Source organism: Vitis vinifera, chromosome 19 (genome assembly GCF_030704535.1).
Source record: "Vitis vinifera cultivar Pinot Noir 40024 chromosome 19, ASM3070453v1".
NCBI classification, from domain to species: domain Eukaryota; kingdom Viridiplantae; phylum Streptophyta; class Magnoliopsida; order Vitales; family Vitaceae; genus Vitis; species Vitis vinifera.
Genome location: NC_081823.1, coordinates 23410027 through 23433039, shown reverse-complemented (window position 1 = coordinate 23433039; position 23013 = coordinate 23410027). Strand labels below are relative to the sequence as shown.

General features: G+C 32.7%; 1 protein-coding gene across 1 annotated transcript; it reads right to left on the bottom strand.

Moving 5' to 3' along the window:
* Positions 1–2195: 2195 nt before the first annotated feature.
* LOC100257751 (transcription factor JUNGBRUNNEN 1) lies at positions 2196–3808 on the bottom strand. The gene is made up of 3 exons (XM_002265847.4): positions 3607–3808; positions 2689–2990; positions 2196–2592 (listed from the first exon to the last, which is right to left on the bottom strand). Exons 1-3 carry the CDS (start codon positions 3776–3778, stop codon positions 2236–2238), a joined length of 831 nt encoding a protein of 276 aa, XP_002265883.1. The 5' UTR covers positions 3779–3808; the 3' UTR covers positions 2196–2235.
* Between the last annotated feature and the right edge of the window lie 19205 nt (positions 3809–23013).

Below are 23013 nucleotides of genomic sequence, written 5' to 3'. Positions count from 1 at the left end.
TTAGGTATTTGATAAAGTTTAGGTTAAAATTTTGAAAAATCACTTATTGTATTGAAAAACCAATTATAAAGTTTGCTGGAAAAACATTAGATAGATGATTCTCCTAAAAAATATTTTTTGAGAAAATACTTCTACTAATTAAAAGCACTTCGAATAGAATAAATACTCTCAAATGCACTTTTAATTCATTTAAATACATTTTATTTCGATTTTAAAGTTTTTATATATGAGCATGTTTATAAAGGATTAATGAATTGGGTGCGTTTTAGGTAAAAAATGATAGAATTTGATACAATAATATTTCATCGGATATTGATTGTTATGTTAATGGAGATTAGAAGAGGTGTTTTCTCATATTGAAACTTTCAATTTTAAATAAAGAAATGTATTTTGAAATGTAACAAAAAAAAAACATAAGCTTAATTAACTAAATAAAAATGTTTATTTATGACTTTTTTTAAAAGATAATATAATTTTAATACTAAAATAACACAAAATGTTTTAGATCAAAAGAATGAAAGATAAGCTTCAAGACTTCGTACTTGCCATTAATTGACCTCCAAATCCCAATCCCTAAGTAATACAACTTAGTGTAATTTACTTTTCTTTACTAAAATAAGTTATGTTTTTTGTTCTATAAAATATAAAATGAACAACCAAACAAATCAACCCTACAGCCCAACTATGACTTTAGTCTAAGAACTCTACCATCCACACCAAGTCCAAGTATGATTCATTAATTTCCCTATTACACCTTTCTTTTGCATCCAATCCGAGAAAACTAACGTCTCCATGTGCCCTAAGGTACATATATATAATCTCCAATCACTTAAGGGAGACCATTCAAAAGGCATCTAATCATACAAGTGCTACATAGTTGACCGTCTATCAAGTTTGACAATGTAAATTAAGAATAGTAGTGCAAGAATCTAGAAGAAGTTGAAAGGCGTGCCTATAGTAGGTGTTGAGAAAGCGATGTAATTAACTAAATACTAAGCATAATCCAAGGTCATTGCTCAGACGTGGTATGTTTTTCTGATTGACATGTTGAGTCATTTTCCATATATCCTGATATTTGGTCAATTTTATTTGGCTCTTGATCAACCTTGGGGTTTGTGTGAAAGAATATTGTACATGATATTATTCTTATTTTGTAATTTATATTTTCTTATAAAATTATTAGGAATATTTTTATAAATATTTTAAGTTAATAAGAAAAAAAAAATTATGAAATGGAAATTGATTTGTGAAAACTATGGATAACAATCCAAGACGTAAAGAAAATGGAAAAACAAATATCAAACAATAACTTGTGATTCATTCAAAGTGTAATACAAGTAAGGAAATATAGAAGATTTGAGTGGTCATTAATTGTATCTAGTGTTTGTTCACTTAATATTCTCTATTATATAATAAATGATCTTCTCTCATGTATGGATATAAATATGATTGACTAAATCATATTAAAATCTTGTGCGTCTTTATGCCTAGATTGTTTTTATCTTTTTGTCATGTTATTAATATAGATATATATATTAAAGTTTTTGTTTTCATAATAAGTAGGATTAGAATTTTTTTCTAGCATCTAGTTTTTGTTGGCACAACAAGCAACATCAAAGCATAGGTAGAGATCTTTGGAAGAACAAAAGGGACATGATACACTAAAGAATTTGAAAAGGTACTTTACTTAAATGTGAAGTCAATTGTTTTCTCATCAAAATATGTAATATACAAAGCATATACTTCATTATATGGTCGATGATGAAATTTATCATTTTGGGTTCATGTCACGTTGAGGTAAGAAATAAAGAAAATTTACTCAATCCAATTATGATTGATTTAATAATAAGATGGGGTGTGTGATTATAAATGTTAACTAGTTAGACTGCTACGTGTAAAACTATTATGGGCCACTTGTAGATGCTATGTCTTGTTATTTTTCATAGCTGGTCAGTTTTATTAAATTAAGAAGATATTAGTATTCTTCTAGAGAGAAATCAATTATTTCTTGTATTTTGAACATAATAAGATTTTATAATATAATTTTGCATAGATTAGAGTCATCTTCACTGCCTTTCTGACCTAACATGAAAGAACACTCAAACCACCATGAATAAGGGTGGTGGGCGCATAGCGAAGCAACAAGCATCAACTTCTATTTTAAAACATAAATTAAATTACTTGCAGATTTTAGATAATGAATTCATGCAAATTAATACATACTTGCATGGTTAGTTAAAAATGATATGGATCAAAATCATAGTCCATGGCTGATAAGATCTCATCCCAATTCCTATTTGTAAAGAACTCCCTAGCTTCCTCACTCAAAACACTAAAGCATGACTCTGGATCTGAAACCACATGGAACTGGTTTCTTTCATTCATATTGTGACCAACAAAAAGCTTCTTCTCGTTATCAAGAGCCTCTGGAGCTCCAAAACTTATGTAACCTTCCCAATTTTCTGAATCCATATTGCCTGTTTTAGGCCTTGACTTTGTTGGCTTGCGTTTTGCAGATGTTTCTCTCCAATCTGGTGTCGACTTTCTGTATGACACATTTTGCTTAAAAATCCGACAAAGCGTCCATATTTCCTGCAATCCCACAAAAGAAAACACGTCAATAACCAATATAATAAAAGTTTTGGTTAGACACAATGTGTGTATGTATTTTGAATTGTTTTTTCTTACAACTTCGTCATCAGCAGTCGTGGCATTGTGAGTAGTATTTTTCTGGTCTGCAGGGAGACGAAACTCATGCATCATCCAATCAGTTTTGGTGCCTTTTCCTGCACTTCCACGGTAGTATACTAATGATTTCTTGAGTCCAACGCAGTCATGTCCTCGTCCTTGAACAGAATATATCGGCTTGTCTATGCCTGTTGCTTTCCAAAATCCGGACCCCGTAACTCTATTGGGTCGTATGCTATTCCTGTACTTTCTCCCTCTTTTGCAAAAGAAATACCACTCCTTGTCTGTAACACTACTATTCGCTGCATATTTACAAAAGTTTCATATGAGACATGATTTATCATCGGTATACAAGAACTGAACATAAAATAGAGGATTGACCACAAAATGAGTCCAATTGCAAGATCCAAAATTGTAATTTTCTCTTTCTAAATCTCATTAAAGAGGATCTAATTGGTATATATCCGCATAGTTCTGATCTGTTAATCACCAATATTGTTTGGGAAAAACCGACAAATAATTTAAAGCTAAATAAGACAAACCCGATGCATTCCTGTTCATCATTCAAAAGAGTAACCTCTTCTTATGAAGCCCTCTTAAAATGGAACTCTTAATCAACTCCTCTCAAAGCCTAAAATGGACTGTTTACAAGTGGATTACAAAACCAAGCAAGGGTTTCTTTCTACAACATGCATGGCCTAGAATGATACAATAGTGGTAGCTGTATTCTTAACTGTTTTATCATGCAAATTAGAAGAACAAACCCTTGAACTTTTTATGAATAAGGAGCTAGTTGCTTCAGACTTTACTAAATCTCCCAAATCCTAAGTCAAAAGAGAGCCTATGCTTGTAAAGAACTGTCTTAAAAATCATAAGAAAATATGAACGGAAAAGAAAAATCAAACTAGAAAAACTTACTTGGAAGATCCCAGGGATCGTATTTGTAAATATCCATCTGTTTGATGAGTTCAAAACTAATGGGCTTTTTCTCTATCTTTCTCCGAAGATAAAATGAAACGAGTTCTTCATCTGTGGGATGAAACCGAAACCCTGGAAGCACAACTTGTTCATCATCCATGGTAGCATCCATGTTTCACCTCTTTGGTTCTCTAGCTCTCTCATCCTTTCAACTTAGGAGAACCTTCTTATAATGGGAAGGGTATTCGAGATATGATATGCTGGTCAAGTCATGACTCTTGACTCTTACTTAATGAGGGCCAAACCAATTAGAATGAGTCTTCTTTGGCTTATCTGACCTTAAATAAAATTCATTGAAGATAGATGAAAACAAAGCGGAGGGCATTGTGTTGTGGACTTCTTCCCAATCCATTCAATGCTAATTAGAAAAGGACATCAAATTCAGCTGGCAAAATTAAGAAAATTTTGGGAAAAATGGTAAAAAATTATATTTTTAAAAATTAAGAAAATAATATAATTTATTTATATTCAAGGTACTAAAACAAAATCACTCATAAGATTTTATTTGACATTATGTTCTCTCCTGATTTTGTGGACAATGTTGAATGACAACATAATTTCCAATAATAGTTTTCTTAAAAGGAGTTAGAATGTAACTCCATATTCAAACTTTGAATTTTGAGTCAAACTTCACTAAGTCGCTTATATGACCATGTTTGATTAAACTCCCTTGAGGTATTACCAAAATAATATGAGATGATAGGATTTGGAGAATATGTGCTAATTAATTAGTACTTGCTATTAGAAAACTATTCACCTTGCCCAAGGGTTAATTGTATCAACTAGATGGAAATAGAAATGAAAGGGCTTAATTGTTTCTCCACTAGTGATTGGCACTTAGTATTTAAGTACATTTTGTTTCCATTTTTAACTTTCATTAGTAATATTAAGATCAACTTTTTGAGTATTTTCTTGTTAATTTAGAACACGATTGGTAGTTAATTATTTTAGGAAATGTTTTTACTCTAAAAAATATTTTTGAAATAATATTAGGTATTTGATAAAATTTAAGTTAAAATTTTGAAAAATCACCCTATGATATTGAAAAATCAATTATAATGTTTTTTTTAGAAACATTGATAAGTGATTCTCCTAAAAACATTTCCTAAGAAAATAATTTTACTAAAATCACTTCCAATAGAAATATTAATTCTAAACATACTCTTAGTTTATTTAAATACATTTTATTTATGTTTTTAAGCTTTTTATATTTGAACATATTTATAAAGAATTAATGAATTGGGTATTTTTAAATTAGAAAATAATAGAATTTGATACAATAATCTTTCATTGAATATTGATCATTATGCTAATGAAGATTAGAAGATGTATTTTCTTATATTGAAACTTTCAATTTTAAATAAAGAAATATATTTTGAAATGAAAAATGAAAAAAAAATCATGAGATTAATTAACTAAATAAAACTGATTTTTTATGAATTTTTTAAAAAGATTATATAATTTTAATACTAAAATAAAATACAATGTTTTAGATCAAAAGAATGTAAGGTAAGCTTCAAGACTTCGAACTTGCCGTTAATTGACCTCCAGATCCAAATCCCAAAGTAATAAAATTTAGTGCAATTTACTTTTCTTTATTAAAATATACAAGTTATGTTTTTTGTTCTATAAAATTTAAAATAAACAACCAAACAAATCAACCGTAGAGCCCAACTATGACCTTCGTCTAGGAACTCTACCATCCAGCCGGCAAATTTTTTATTATATTGTATGGTAATGAAGGTCAAATGCTTTCGAGAAGGAGCTTCTTATTTGACAAGTATACGAAAAAACTAAGGTCTCTATGTGTCCAATTACTTAAGGGAGACCATTCAAATGGCATCTGATCATACATGTGCTACATAGTTGACCGTCTACCAAGTTTGACAATGTACATTGAGAATAGTAGTTCAAGAATCTAGAAGAAGTTGACAGGCATGCTTTATTGTAGGTGTTGAGAAAGCAAAGTACTTGAATAAATACTAAGCATATTCTAAGGTCATTGCTCAGACGTGGCCTGTTTTTCTGATAGACATGTTGAGTCATTTTGCATTTATCCTTGATATTTGGTCAATATTGTTTGGCTCTTGACCTTGGGGTTTGTGTAAATGAATGTTGTATATAGTATTTTCTATTTTAAAGATGTTATTTTAATTTCTATTGTCTTATAGAATTATTAGGAATAGTTTTATAAATATTTTAATTTATGAATAGGAAAATGATTTGTGAAGATTGTGTGTAATAAATAAATATGTAAGGAAAATGAGAAAGCAAAAATGCAATAATTACTTATGATTCAGAATGCACATACGTATGAGAACTAGAGAAATATGGAAGATTTGAAGGATCATTAATTGTATCTAGTATTTGTTTATTTAATATGCTTATAGATATGGTTGATTAAACCATATTAAAACCTTATATGTCTTTATGTATATATTACTTAATCTTTTTCTCATTGTATTAATATATATTAAAACTTTTGTCTGTACAATAAATGGAATCGAAATTTTTTCTAGTATAAGTGGTATCATAGTTTTTGTTGGCATGCATCAAAGCATAGGTAGAGATCTTTGGAAGATAGAAAGGAATATAGTACCCTAAAGAATTTGAGAAGGAATTTTGCTTAAATGTGAAGTCAATTGTTCTTTCATTATAATGTGATATATGAAGCATGTACTTTATTATAGAGCTGAGAATGAATCATATTATTTTGGGTTAATGTCTTATTGAGGTAAGATAAAAATCAAAAATTTACATACTCAATCTAACTACATTTTGTTTAATAATTAATTGTATTTGAAGGACACCCAAGCATATCCATTTATTACACAAAAAATACAACACGACTTGTTTAACCCATTTACTAAATGAGTTAAGTTGAGTAATGTATGGATTCGCACCAATGATCCATTAATATAATTTTAACCCATTAAACTCGGATTCTTGATAAATGTACTGCTATCAGGGAAAATAATTTTTAAAATGTCGTAAATTGGAAAATAATTCCAATTCTACGTCACTTTTGAACACGTAGGATGAGAAGTGGAAACCCATTTCCCCCCTTTCCATTTCCCCTCCAACCCATTTTCTTCTCTGCATCAAAACTCATTTTGTCCTCTGCCCGAAAACCCATTATCCTGCACGCTAATCATGGGGTGGAGATCCTTGCCTTAACACCAATAGGAAGGAAGTGAAGTGCAGATCTGAGAGACCATTGTCCCCGGTGTTTTATGGAAGTTTTGTGGTTATATTTGGTGGTGTGGTTCTGTTTGGTCACCAAGAAAGTGTGGGAAAGTTGGAAAAAAAATAAAGTTTTCGTTTTTTTTTTTACAATGAAACCGAGTAGACTAAAAATTATGGAGAAAGTTTTTTTTTTTTTTTTTTTGTGGTTCGGCTTGTTGTGATTCTGTTTGGTTGCCAAGAAAGTGTGGGAAAGTTGAAAAAAATAATTTTCCCGATATTTCCTACCAGTCCAGCCCGCGCACAGGATATAAAATCTATCCAATTTTTTTTATAAAAAAACATAAGATGCTATTTGGTAATCTGATCATGATTTGCAGGGAAAGGTTGTGTTTTTCAGCCCGGCTCAAAAATCATGGATTTAGGGTTCGTGAAATTTAAATCCAATGGCACAAAAGCAAAAAGACCCTTAGAACAGATCCAGAAAGCACAAGGAGCAAAAAAAAAAAAAGCATTTTTTTTTGTTGGGGGTTTTGCATGGATTTTCTCGAAAATCAAACCAGGATGAATTTTCCCGGAAATCGAATGGAGGATGGATTTTCTTGGGATTCAAACAGGGGTTGCAAAAAAAATAAAAAATAATAACATGATTAGATTAGTACCTACGAGAATTGAAATTCAAATTCACAAGGACTTACGGTTAGAAATCAAGGACTTACGGTTTGTTCTACTAACACATTGCTAAATGGGCGTTTCATTCAAGCAAAAAGGAATGTGTTGGTTGTTTTGGATCAGCTACTGATTTTATAGTTTGAATTTGAATAACAGGTAGGTGGATACAGGACAAATAGAAGGGAAGAAGTATGTTAACTTTTTTATGCATACATCATTAAACATATGTAAATTTGATAGTTTATTTTGTTGACAATCTCTCTTGAACCCGTAACATTGAAGTCACTTCAGAGTCTTTGAGGAGTGTTTCATTGTTGATCTTGCAGTTTGGAGCTGTATTATTACTATTCTACCAGAGTTTCATTGTTGATCTTACTGTTTCCAAGATATGCATATTCTTAACAACTATTTTGTTTTGTAGGTTTAACGCGAACAAGGACAACCTTCAAAAAAGCAAAGGTTGTAAAGATAGAAGATCCAATTTTGTTTATTGCTAGTACAAACCCATGTAATCTTCATCAATGGTATCTGGTTTAGTCACCCAGATGGATTCCAGTGATTCGGGAAATTCCTCCAGCCCGAAACCTACTACATGAGATGTTAGTTGTACATTAATCTAATCAAAACGTAGGGACTTGACACTGCATCAAGGATTTCTTTCAGTTAGGCTTTGGTAAGCTTGATCCTTGTGAATTGAGATGGATTGCTTGGCTTACCATAAGGTTATTGAACTCTCCAGCAGTGATATACTATCTTTTTATTTGTTAAAATTAAAAATAAATAAGAAATATTTTTATTTGTTTCATTGCTTTTAGCTGTTGCAAGAAGGTATGTTAGCAGGATTGTTTCATTCTGTGAGTGAATTATTTTCTATAGGAATCCTTGGTTCTCTTGTTTAATAATTTATTCATTCTTGATCTTTAGTAGGCAATCCACATACATCAGTTGAAGGAATAAAGTAAAGGTGGTGTGGGTATCTGTGATACGGTTTAGATTTGGATAAGATTGAATTTGTTTTCATCCAGCTAGATTGAATATAGTGAAAATTAGACTAAACTCCAAGGTAAACGGAATCAGAATGTAACTGTTACATGTTTGGAACCACATGCACCGATATTTTATCAGTTTTTCCTCCCAAACAATAGAGGTTGTTTCTGATATGGTCAGTAGGACTTTTGCCTTCCCTAACTTTCTAAGAAATTTATCTTCCAACAAAGTGCAGAGAACAGGTCTTTAAAGGAAATTTTATACACCCTGAACATTTGCTTCATAGTTTATTTTGGAAAGTTCATAAATTGATATATATATATATATATATATAATATTGTACATGTTAATAAAAATATAAATTTGATAAGTGTACATTGATTATTAAATTATATAAAATATTATTTGATGATAATATTGTGATATGTAATTATAACATGTTTAATTTTAAAATCTATTTAATATTAAAATTATGATATATTATAAAATAAATGATGATAAATGTATAAATTTTTTATATTTTAATAATATTAAAAACACTATGAATAAAATTATGATATATTTTTACTAATCAATTAAATGAAAATTTTTCATTCAATTATAAAATAGTTATAATTAATTTGTTATTTAAACCCTATTTTTTTGTGGAAAGTGTCTCTCTTCAAGAGACACCTTTAGTATAATTCTATTTTTTGGGAATTGTAGAATGTCCCTTTTCAAAATTTGAAACTTTCCACTGAAAATTTGTAGAAAGTGTCTCTTCAGTATAAACCCAATTTTTAAAAAATTATGAAACACGTCCGAATATAATTCCATTTTTTTGGTAATTATGGAAGCTATCTCTTGAAGAGACACTTTCAGCATAAATTCGAAAATTTCCACTGTTTGAATGGAAATTGTGAAAAGTGTCTTTTGAACAAACACTTTCAATATAAACCCAATATTTTTAAAATTGTGGAAGGTGTCAAGAGACACCTTTCACAATTCCCAAAAAATGGAATTATATTGAAGGTGTCTCTTCAAGAGACATCTTACATTATTTTTAAAAAATTGGGTTTATACTGAAAGTGTCTCTTGAAAAGACACTTTCCACAATTTTCATACATTGAAGAGAGACATCTTTAGCTTTAAAATCATTTCCATAATTTTTAATACATATTGGATTTTGTGGAATTGTGGAAAGTGTCTTTTCAAGAAACACCTTTAGTATAAATCTAATTTTTTGGAATTCTAAAAGGTGTCTCTTCAAGAGACACCTTTGACACATTTTGTATAAATTAAAATTTTTAGGAATTGTAGAAGGTGTCTCTTCAAGAGACGTCTTTAGCTTTAAAATCAAATTCATGAGACATTCAAATTTGTCAAATTGTGGAAGGTGTCTCTTCAAGAGACACCTTTAATGCATATTGGATTTTTTGCCATGTGGAAAGTGTCTTTGCAAGAGACACCTTTAATGCATATTGGATTTTTTGCTATGTGGAAAGTGTCTTTTCAAGAGACACTTTTAATATAAATCTAATTTTCTGGAATTGTAGAAAATATCTCTTCAAGAGACACCTTTACCTTAAATTCAATTCTTTCATGATTTTAAAAATTGTGGAAGGTGTCTCTTCAAAAGACATCTTCCACGTGGCCAAAACTGTCGTAGATCTATCAATATTTTCACAACTAACATTTTTTAATAATTATTTTTTAAAATTGCCGCAAAAGTTAAAAAAAAGCCCCATTAAACTCATTAGCAACTTTCCAATCCTTAACATGATTAAAACTCATTAAATTAACTGGCTAACACGATTTAATATATTTAAACTATTTAAGAAATTAATTTATAAATATATTATTTAAAAAAAATAGTTGCTTTAACATTTATATTCTTATTTTTTTTAAATCTTTATTAATTTAATTATTTAATTAATTATAATATATATAGAATATAGAAAGTAAAATAAAATCTTGATCTTACACTTGTTTATTACTTTATTTAATGTTTTAATGACATAATGTTTTTAATCATTACAATTGTATTTATAAAATTTTATTTGATTGTTTATACTTAGAATTATAGTAGCATTTTTAATTTTTATCATTTAAAAAAATATAAAATCAATAACAAAGTTAAACCCAATTAAGTAAATGAGTTAAACAAGTTAAATAGTGAAACTCAATCATAACCCATATTTATCAACTAGGTCATAGAGATTAATACAATTATGACATGAATAAGATTATATATAAATGGAACTCATTAGATCAATTCATCTTGTTCGAGTTATGTTAAAATTGTCAACACGGTCAAACCTTTCAAAGTAGTTCATTAACCCCATTCAAGCAAAATATTTTCTTTCGTTGTTAGAAAGTATTAAAGAAAAAAAATGTTAAAGGGAAATGATTTTCTTATATTTTGTTTTATCATGGAAATTAAGCGTGTATTTGATAGTAATTCTAGAAAACATTCTTAATCTTTCTAATACTTAAATGATAAAACTTTTTAAATGTTAAAAATGTTAAAAATGTTTCCTAAAATCACTATCAAATAGCTCTAAATGTAGTATTGAAAAATCACTTATAGTATTTTTTTTTTTTTTTTATAAAAACACTTGATAGATAATTCTCCTAAAAGCAGTTTTAGAGAAAACATTTCCACTAAAAATATTTCAAGTAAAAACACTATCAAATGCATACTAAGTTATATTATGTATTTATCATCAAATTCTATTAATTTCACTACTCTTTTAATCAATAATATTTATGCATTAATGTTCCATACTTATGTCTCAAAAATAATAGGCCATGCAAAAAAAAAAAAAACAAAACAAAAGTTTTAGAAGAACAAATCAACGTCAAAGTAGCATGCATAAGGCCCGCACAATCACTATCCACATAAGGAAAACTTCAATGTTGGAATATCCAATTTCAACAAGCACGTGTATGTTGATCACTTCCAACTACTTTCTTTTTAATATTGTTATAAGGTCACAACTTTTGTCGTCTTATCTTCTATTTCTTCATCGTAAAATTTAAAGTCTGTTTTTCTAGTCATTGAAATATTTGGTGCAAGACATGTGTTTGAAATATAGCTAGAGTACAAATGCAAATTCCGGCAAAAATGAAGAAAATACAAAAACACAATTTGACTTTGAATGACATGCCAAATCAAGTGGATCAGTGTGAGTAAAGGGATAGAAATAGGGATCAAATTAAAGTAATTAAAATTTAATTAGATGAATTTGGTAAACTTACAGAAGGTAAAGACTAATTCTACATTATTATTATTGTTATTATTATTATTTTTTCCTCAACCCAGACACCAAGTCAAAAGGCATAAGTTAAGGATCCCCACCTCCTATTGGGCTAGCCGCACATGGTTTCTAACCCATGAAAAGTTTTTTTAAACCTATATCCTAGGCTGTTCTTTTGGGTGTTTTTAAATATGGATATAGGCAACATTTGAGGCTTCTGTTTAGAAAGTTGAATCAAAATGAAGAGGTCGTGGAAGAGAGAGAGAGAGAAAAAAAAGAGGAAAAGTAAATAGGGATTATTTTTCTAGGTACTATTCTAGGTTGAAGGGTGCAAATCAAGGTGTGAAGCTTCTATAGGTGATTCTTTCAACTTTGTATGTGGAAATTCTGTTTTCAACATTTTTTGAAAGCCTTGACCGCTTCCATATGTGTATATCAAATGTGATTCCTCGGGTATTGTAAGTTGTAGTTTTAAAATCCTGATGAGGAAGGTGTTGAACCTCAAGGAGATGAACTTAGCAGTGCAAGGGAAATAGAAAGGTTTGGAAGATGAATAAAATATTTTAAGGCAAACTCATTCACTCAATTGATAAAATAAAAAACAATAAATAAATAAAAAGAAAGAAAAAAAATGGTTGATAAATTTTATGAAAATAGAGGAGAACCAAGTAAACTTAAATTGAAATTTGAAATAACAAAATTTGCAAAAATAGCAATTATAGGGGACTTCCTTAGGCTCTCTTCTTTCCATGAGAAGTTCCTTAATTAAGCGAACATAACTACGACTATTTATAAATGCTCTTAGTTAGAGAATTTTCAACATAGAAATAATTTATTAAAACCCCATGCTTCAAAACCTCCTCATGAAATCCTTAAAGCCTTAACTACCCTTTTACTTGTTGAATTGTAGCATTAAGGGCTTATTAATGGTTGTCTCAAGTCAAGATGACTCTCATCATTAAGTGCTTGAGATACGCTCAAAGGGGCTCTTAAACTCCAATTTTCAAACATCAAGGCATGATATTCTAATTAAAAATAAACTACTTGTGATGTCCTTGAAGCCTCCACAACCTAATTACTTGCTAAATCATAATATTAATGGCTCAATAATGACCATCTCAAGTCAAAATAGCTCTCACTACTAACTATTTGAGATACCCTCAAAGAGGATCCTAAACTCCAATTTCCAAGCATCAAGGCATAGCTTAGGAAAATTTCAAAAATGTGCTATATATGATCCCATGTTGCCCTAAGTGGTATACCATGTGGAGGCATAAAAAACAAGGTGCAAGATTCAATGGTGATTTGGGATAAGTTCAAAAATGTGGTTCTCGTGTGTTCTCAAAGTTTTAGAACAAAATGAGACAATTCTAGAGAAAATGGCACTAGGTTATAAGGTGGTGCCATCTTGGCACCATTTTTTCTAGTATGTAGGCTTTTCTCTACTCAAAATGATGGCAAGATGTGGAGGAAATGGTGCCATGACTTACGTTCTAGAACAAAATAAGACAATTATAGAGAAAATAGTGTCAAGTTATAAGGTGGTGCCATCTAATTGACACCATTTTTTCTAGTAGGTAGCCTTTTTCTACTTAAAATAGCACCAAGGTAGGGAGAAAATGGTGTCGTGGCTTATGGTGGTGCCATTGTGACACTATTTTTTTCCAAAAAGCTCCTTAGCTCTTTAAAAACTTTACCTATTTTTCACTACTCTTTCCTAATTTTTTCACATAGGCAAATGATATTTAGATCTTCTAAAAATTGGTGAGATTAATCTTAAAAGAGTCTAGTTTTTTTAAAAGAAAAAATATTTGATCTAATTGTTGGCATCTTAGATCTAAGCAATGAAATCAATACCATTTTTTAAAAAAAAATTGATCTTTTAGGGTTAAAGTACTAACATTTTAGGTTTGGATGTTCTCAAACCCTTAAATTCCAAGTGTTGAAGATGACCTTGAAGTTGTTAGAAGTCTCGTAAACCCACGATCTTCCGCCCGATGACACAACCTTGTTCTTGGCACACTTTCAATGGGAGCGAAAAGATAGTAAAGTCTGGCTTTCTATCTCTCTAGATGGTGAAAGACAAAAGTTATGGAAACTCTAACCCCTATGGGGTTTTTATAGAGTTCCTAACTAGGCGGGCTTAAGTGACTTAAACCCATATGGGCTTGGGTCCTAATTGATTAATTAATCCAATAGGGCCTACTAATTAATCAATTAGCCCAATCCAAAGACATTGTTCACTTACCCCAATGCAACCTTACGTAATCACCAAAATGCCCTTATGCACAAAAGTAAACCTAGAGTCAATCTGTGCAAACAAGGTATATGAGCTCAGAGCGGAGACCATTGGGATCCATATGAGTACTGGCTCTCTCAGAATTTAATTTTGAAGTTGATTCAATATCCCACTACAGAGAATCAACTGAACTTCGGTATCCTACGTAAATAACAATGAGACACTACATACTCAGGTCTGTGACCTACTATTCATTGCGTTCAATCTTCCCATGAACTAGTGCCCATAGTCTAACAAGGTGAAAGCTATCAGTCTTTTAAGATTACCTCTATTATCCTTAAGTTATAGATCCTCCTTGAAAAAATAAAGGCTAATCTTAAATGATAAAAACATCCAAGAATGGGGTGAATTGGATTTTTAAAAATCTTTTTTAACACAACAAATTCAAGCACAATAGAAGCAAATATAAAAAAATAGAGTTGGAGAAATCAAACTCAGATTTTATAGTGGTTCGACACTTCCTTACCTACGTCCACTCTCCTCAAGCTCCTAATCGAGTGAGGGTTCTACTAACTTGAAACTTCAACCAAGCTTCTAATCTCCTTTACACTTGGATTCCAGCTCCAATGGGCTCTTACACAATCTCTTCAAGATTTAACTTACTTGAAGGCTTTAACACTCAATTTTACAAGAATGACTCCCGCAACCTAGCTCAATGATAGCTCAAATACAAATAAAAAATAGGATGAAACACAAAGGTGCACTAAAGGATATGCAAGTGAAGATTTAAGGCACCAAGAAAGAAATGAGAGTTTTTAAGGCAAGAACAAGTTGGTAGACAAATAAATGCAGGTGTTCTATATCTCATAAATGAAGTGAGGCTCTTTATTTATAGGTTTCTAACCTCGGGAGCCAAGAAAAACAAAAAGCAGCCTCAACCGGTCGAGTTGGGGGTCGACCAGATCACTAGTCGTTAGAGCATTTAATGCCTTGGTTGTTTACCATTGCTTCGACCGGACATCGACCGAAGATCAACCAGGAAAGAGGATACCTTGACTAGGAAGGGAAGGCTACTGGAAGAAAGAGACTGTTTTTGCACTCCTCGACCGGACCTCAACCGGGCAAACGGAATCGGTCGACTGGTACCCTGGCCGGTTGAGCCGGTTGGCTCAGTGCCTCGACTAGTTCAACAATTTGGCCCCGAAAACCTATCTTTTTCTTTCTTTTCTTTTCTAACACTTAGGCAAGGTCTTTAGGTAAATTAATATGCAATTTTGAAATGTTTTGCCTAAGGTACATTTAATAAAACTCGGGTTTTAATGAAATTGTAACTTTAAAGAATAAACCGAGTTTTCCAAATATGCATGAAATGATATGTAAAACCTAAGTGCACTCATGCACTCATCTTACATTTGTTTCATATGATTAAAAGTCTTCCAAATGTCTCGATCTTGTATCTATTAGGTCATTTGATGAATTTTCAAATTAATACCTGAGATTCTTTACAATTCAAGCCAATTAGTAACTTAACCATGGTTTGTTATCATAAAAACCTAATTAGGAGAACCCTTGGGTTAACAATCTCCCTCTTTTTTATGATGAAAAACCTTGGTTATCTAGGAGAAGAAGAATTTCCCCCTCAAACCAATCATGGATCAATCAATCAAAATTTATGAAGTTAATACCAAGATAATCAAGACATGCTAGAGAGAATCAATTTTCAATAGGAAACAATGTAAGTCATGAAACATATAGGCATATCATATATAAGGCAAATGTACATGAAACATATAAGCCTATCATATATACTGTTAGCCCAAGGGTTCTCCTAATCGGGTTTTGATGATAACAAATCATGGTTAAGTGACTAATTGGTTTAATGATTAAGAATCTCAGTATAAACTCGAAAATTCATCAAAGGACCAAATAGATACAAGATCGAGACACTTGGAAGACTTGTGATCATAGGAAATTAATGTAAGATGAATGCATGAGTTCACTTAGGATTTTCACACGTTTCATGCATCTTAGAAAACTCGGTTTATTCTTTAAAACTTCGATTTCATTAAAACCCGAGTTTTTAACTAATGTACCTTAGGCAAAATGTTCTATAATTGACTTAATAATTTACCTAAAGACCTTACCTAAGTGTTAGAAAAGAAAGGAATAAAAAAAATAGGTTTTCGGGGCCAAAAAGGCTCATTCGGTTGAGGAACCGATCGACCAGTTGTGCTTGTCCAGTCGAGGACCGGTCGATGATGCACAAAAACTTTCTCTCTCTCCCAATAGCCTTCTCTTTCCGGTCGAGGTCCGGTTGAGGCAACGGTAACCCGTCATGCATTAAATGCTCCAACGGCTAGTGAATCGGTCGACCCTTAGCTCAATCGGACGAGGTTACCTTTTGCTATTTTTGACTCCCGAGCTTAGAAATCTATCAATTGAGAGCTCCACTTCATTTATTAACAAGAGAACACTTACATTCAATAGCCTACCTACCTGTTCTTGATCAAAAAACTCTCATTTCTTTCATAGTGCATTAAATCACCACTTGCATATCTTGTAGTGCACTCTTGTGTGTCATCCTAACTTTGTCTTGTATTTGAGCTACCCTTAAGCTAGGTTGAGGGATTATATCTTGTAAAAATCTGAGTGTTAAAGTCTTCAGGAGGTTTGAATCTTGAAGAGGTTGTGTAAGAGCCCATTGGAGCCGGAATCTAAGTGTAAGAAGATTGAAAGCTTGGTTGAAGCTTCAAGTTAGTGGAACTCTCACTCGGTTAGGATATTGAGGAGAGTGGACGTAGGCAAGGAAGTGTCAAACCACTATAAACCCGAGTTTGAATTCTCTAAACTCTATCTCTTTACTTTGCTTATATTGTGTTTGAATTTGTTGTGATTGAAAAGATTTTAAAAACCCAATTCACCCCCCCCCCCCCTTTTTGGGTGTTTTTCTTAACTAAGCATAGCCTTTGTTTTCTCATATACGATCCAAACAAATGATATGACAATGATATGCATGTAAATCTCCTAGATCCTAAATATCTCCCCCTTTTGGCAACATAAAAAAAAAAAATAAAGAGGGTCTCTATGAAATCAAGGTTGGGAAGGTAGATGTGGAAACACAGAGCGTAGATAAGCCATTATTTCCTCATGCAAACTCTCCAGGTGACCCTCAATGCGCTCAATCCTCTGTTGGAGATGCTCAAATGCAGCCTGATGCTGATCCATGCGAGCCTCGAGACTCTCAAACCATGAGGTGAAGCCATCCTACTGCTAATCCATACGATCCTCCATACAGTGAAATCTCTACTACAGATACTCAAATTGAGAGGTGAAGCCAGTTTGATACTGATCCATGCGATCCTCCATGAAGTATAACCGAGTATCACTGACTATAGCAAGCTCCTCCATACGAGTGCCTAGAGAGCTAATATGAGCAGATAGATCCATCCAAGGCGCATGATCAAGAGCGTGAGGTGCCTAATGAGGTGGTATCTCTATGTGAGGAGACTTAGTGAATGATGGCTGAGAATATGGTCTCATTGTGTAAGTTGGCTCAAACATCATCAACTTAGAAAATGTGGCCTCAAACTGAACACCCTCTGACTGAAGTGGAGGAATGTCAAGCTCGGGTTTTCTCTACTGAAAGCCTCTATGAGGGTCTACACCACCCTCATCTCTCGTATCTCGGCCTCCTCTTCCACTCTGGGATGTGTCTTTCCTTGTCCCCGGGGCTATGGTGGTGGTCTCTATGCTCGTCTAACCTAAGAACCATCGGGGGCCTTCTCAAATTTCATCCGCCCCATCGACAAATCATCATACATGTCATAATTTTTGGGGGCCTCAAAATCTGTCTTTCGGCTCAAATCAACCCCGGCATCCTTGAACACTGTGGTGAGGAAGTGGCCATAGGGGAGTACTCGGGTCGTGCTCTCACAACATGAGATCATGTGCATCATCATCAGGTATCCCAAGTGGATCCATCTCCCCGTCAGAATAGAGTCCATGAGGAATGCCTCATAATAGAAGACCTTGTCTCGGTGTTCGCCCCGTGGTAGCAGGATAGAGCAAATCATGTGGTGTAGTACTATGCTAATCACGGTCAAGTTGTGAGCCGATGGTTTGCCCATCCCTTGAATGTCTGCAAGTTCATAAATCCTTTGAATGACCTCTTTAGGCTCGAATCTGCACAATGGGCCAAATCTTGGACTTGTATACCCTGAGTCCAATCGGAGTAATATCGAAAATGCAGTAGGTGCTCTCCTGGTCCAGACGGATCTCGACTCCTCTAACAGTGGAAATAATCGGGCCACCAATGCCATAAGTAGCCCTCAAATAATATGTTCGCACTAGATTCGGGAAAATTGGCTCTGAAATCAACACCACGAGCAGCCAACCCATCCGACTGAAAAGACCCTCAAACCCGAAATGCTAGAGTTGGGAGAAATTGATATTTCTCTCTGGAACTACCTTTCATTGAGCAAACTTTTGCTTGTACCGCTGATAATCCTCTATAGAGTTGAATAAGGCGGTGTCAAATCTCACCTTTCGGCAAGTCTTTGGCTAAGAAGGCTCAGTTGGGCACTTGCCCTGTGCCCTAAAGGAAGCCGACTCTCTCCTAGGATCCATAAGAAAGACCGAAACAAAGCAGATGAGGCTGGTAGAGAGAGAAACACTCAAAACCGAAACCCTAGGTGCACAGAAATGGAGAAAAACCTGACTGTAAAGCGCGGGAGGAAGAAACTGCAGTCCAAAACCGAAACCCTAGACTCTAATCTTCCCATAAATCCAATCCAAAGCCTTTAATTGGTCCAACTCTTGCTTAAAATCGTCTCTAGAAGCCAAAAAAAAAAAACCCTAAGGAAATGAAGGAGAATAGTGGATAAAATGAAGCACATGAGTCAATTTGAAACCCCAACCCCGACGAATATGTCAACTGGTCCCGGTCCGATCAACCATCTGGTCAACGCGGTCAACAGTTTGACTTTTCATTTTTTCTGCATTTTCTCGTTTTCTAATCCCCTTCCTCCCTTCCCTCTACCATTTTCAGTTGAAATCCCCAATTTTTTATGCCCAATGCCAAGGGAATTTTTATTTTTGGTCAAAATTTGACCATTTATCTAAGTATATGTCTATATGATGCATATGACATGAAATTCATGCAATCAGAAGGTATATTCATCAAGAATTCATTAAGCAATCATTAGATCATAAAGAAATCACCCCTAGTTGTCTTCTAATATCAACAAATTGTTCTTCACTTAGAGGTTTTGTAAAGATATCGGCAAGTTGATCTTTTGTGCTTACAAATTCAAGTGTTATGTCACCCTTTTGTGCATTGGTCTCATAAGAAAATGATGTCTAATCTCTATATACTTAGTCCTAGAGTGTTGTACGAGATTTTTTGATATATTTATGGCATTAATATTATCACATTTAATAGGAACATGCTCAAAAGATAAATCAAAATCCCTAAGTGTTTGTTTCATCCAAAGAATTTGTACACAACATAAATCGACTACCATGTATTCGACTTCCGCCGTTGACAAAGCTACCAAATTTTGCTTCTTACTATGCCATGAAACAAGTGAGTGTCCTAAGAAATGACAAGTGTCACTAGTGTTTTTCTTTCGACCCTACAACCGGTAAAATCGGCATCTGTAAAACCAATTAATTCAAAGTTATCACTCTTAGGATACCATAAGCCTATATCCATTGTCCCTTTCAAATATCTAAGAATTCTTTTTACAACACTTAAGTGAGACTCTTTAGGACAAGATTGAAATCTAGCACACAAGCATACACCATACATAATGTTGGGTCTACTAGCGGTCAAATATAGCAAAGAACCTATCATGCCTCTATACATAGTAGAGTCAATGGGTTTACCTTTCTCATCCTTATCAAAGTTGATGGATGAGCTTATTGGAGTCTTCATTGTTTTAGCTTCTTCTATGTTAAACCTTTTGAGAAGATCTCTTATATACTTTGCTTGATTGATGAAGGTTCCTTCCTTTAGTTGCTTGATTTGAAATCCAAGGAAGAAATTGAGTTCTCCCATCATGCTCATTTCAAACTCACTATGCATGCACTTAATGGATTTTCACATCTATTTGATATAAAACAAAATCTTTAAAACATGCAAAGGCAAGTAGCATCTTAATGGCTTCCAACGTAGCTACGGGGGCAAAGGTTTCTTCATAATCTATCCCTTCATTTTTATTAAAATCTTAGGCTATCAATCTTGCTTTATTTCTAACAATTATGCAATTTTCATCCATTTTATTTCTAAAGACCCATCTAGTCCCAATAACACTTTGATTTGAAGGTCTTGGTAATTCTCATACTTCACTTCTTTCAAATTGATTTAACTCTTCTTGCATTGCAATCATCCAATTTTCATCATCTAAAGCATAATTTATATTTTTAGGCTCAATTTGAAAAATAAAAGCAAGATTATTGCAAATGTTTCTAAGATATGATCTAGTTATTACCCCACTAAATGGATTACTTATAATTTGATCTTGTGAGTGATTGATAACAAACTTTCAATCTTTAGGAAGGTCTTGACTTAATTCACTTTGCACTTGTTGAGAAGGAGGTAGTGCCAATGGTTCTTCTTTCTTGGGATCCTCTCCAATTACTTCTTGTTTCCTTCTATCTTCAATTTGCAATCTTCACATAGAGATCTCCAAACCTAAATCATCATCAAAACTCTCTCTTTCTTGGAGAGAATTGTTAGATTCATCAAAAATAACAGGGATGGACTCCTCTACAACCATGGTTATTTTGTTAAAAACTCTAAAAGCTTTACTTAAAGTTGAGTAACCAAGGAAAATTCCAACATCTAATTTTGCATCAAATTTCTCAAGATTGTCTTTGGTGTTTAATATAAAAAAATTTGCACTCAAAGACTTTGAAATAGCTAATGTTAGGTTTCTTGTTTTTCCAAAGCTCATAGAGAGTTTTTTAAGAATGGGCCTCAATAATATTCTATTTAAAACATAACAAGAAGTGTTAACCGCTTCGAACCAAAAATATTTTAGTAAATTGTTTTCATTTAGCATGGTTTTAGCCATTTCTTGAAGAGTTCTATTTTTTCTTTCAACTACCCCATTTTGTTGAGGAATTCTAAGAGTCGAAAAATTGTGGTTAATTCCATGCTCATTGCAATACTCTTCAAAATCAGTATTTTCAAATTCTCTCCCATGATCACTTCTTATATAAGTAATTGTAAAACTTTTTTCATTTGAACCTTATTGCAAAACTTTGAAAATTCATAAAAGGATTCATTCTTCTGACTTAAAAACAAGACCATGTGTATCTAGAGAAGTCATCCACAATAACATATGCATAAGACTTTCCTCCAAGACTTGGTGTCTTAGAAGGGCCAAATAAATCCATATGCAACAACTCAAGTGGCCTAGATGTGGAAATGAAGTTTTTGTTTTTGAAAGAGTTTTTTATTTACTTTCCCACTTGACAAGCTTCACAAATTTTATCTTTTTGAAAATTTATTTTGGGAAGGCCTCTAACAAGTTCATATTTGTTGAGTTGGGAAATGAGATCCATGTTAGCATGTCCCAACCTCCTATGCCACAACCAACTTTGACCATGTATGCTTGAAAAGCATCTATCATGGCCATCATATTTTGAAATATTTATAGCGTAAATATTATCACATTTATGGCCCATGAAGATGGTTTTATCATTTTGAATATCCTTGATGATGTAATGAGATGCTTTAAAAATCACTTTAAAACCTTTGTCACAAAGTTGATTAACGCTTAAAAGGTTATGTTTTAAACCATCTACTAATAAAACACTTTCAATAAGAGATGATGTGTCATTACCAATGTTGCCTTGACCAATGATTCTTCCTTTTCATTGTCTCCAAAGGTAACATATCCTCCATTTTTCTTTGTAAGAAAAGCAAACTTGGATTCATCTCTGGTCATGTGTCTTGAGCATCTACTATCCAATAACCAGTTATCCTTCTTTGAACCCTACAATATAAAACTCAAGTTGATTTAGGTACCCATATCTTTTTGAGTCCTTAAGGGTTAGTGACCTTGGATTTTTCAATCCAAACCTTTTTAGATTTTGCATTTGAATTCTTTAGAGAACCATTTATTAAAGGACATGTACTACTAATGTGTCCTCATTTTCCACAAAAGTTGCAAGTAGTGAAAGGACTTGAACTTGTGGATTCTTTTACAAAATAGTTTTTAAAATGATTTTGATTTTTTGAAGATTTGAATTCTAGCCCTTATTTGCTAAAAACACATTTTTGGCTAGCTAGAATCATTTCAAAAGATTTTTGTCCACAAGAAAATATTGAAAGAGAGGAGGTCAACCATTCATTTTTCTTTCTCAAAATCTCATTTTCTTTTTCAAAATGAGTTTTAGAAATTTCAACAATTGAAAATTTTTCTTTTACTTCTCCAAGTTCTTTTTCAAGTTGTTGAATTTTCTTTTTAAGAGAAATATTTTTCAAACTAAGTTTTTCAAAATCCTTATACAATTCTTCAAAATCATCATGCATATCTTCATCACTAAAGTTAGAGTTTACCTCATCAAGTTCATCTATTTCCATGAAGCACATGTTTGCCACTTCTTTCTCTTTTTCTTCTTCAGAGGATTCTTCACTTTCACTCCAAGTGGCCATCATTGTCTTCTTCATTCTCCTCTTGGCTTCACTTTTGTAGAGAGGACAATCATATTTAATGTGTCCCGGTTTCTTGCATTTGAAACACACCAAATCTCTTTTCTTTTCCCATTTCTCCTTGTCACCATGGGATGAAGATTCCTTTTTAGAAGGATCTCTTCTAGAGGTGAACTTTCTTCCTCTAAACCTTTCACCTCTCATGTATTTGTTGAGCTTTCTTGTGATGAGGGCTAAATCATCATCTTCTTCACTTTGTTTTTCTTCTTCAACTTTTTCTCCTTCCTTATTTGTAGCTTTGAGAGTTATTCTTTCCTTCTTCTTTTTTTCACCTTCTTGTAGCTTCTTTGCCAAATTGATCTCAT

Bases quoted from the DNA above. Each gene is read 5' to 3' on its own strand.
- LOC100257751 (XM_002265847.4), bottom strand. From the start codon at position 3,778: ATGGATGCTACCATGGATGATGAACAAGTTGTGCTTCCAGGGTTTCGG. The intron at 2,991-3,606 runs GTAAGTTTTTCT...GTAAATATGCAG, and splicing joins CGATCCCTGGGATCTTCCAA to CGAATAGTAGTGTTACAGAC. The intron at 2,593-2,688 runs GTAAGAAAAAAC...GTGGGATTGCAG, and splicing joins CGACTGCTGATGACGAAGTT to GAAATATGGACGCTTTGTCG.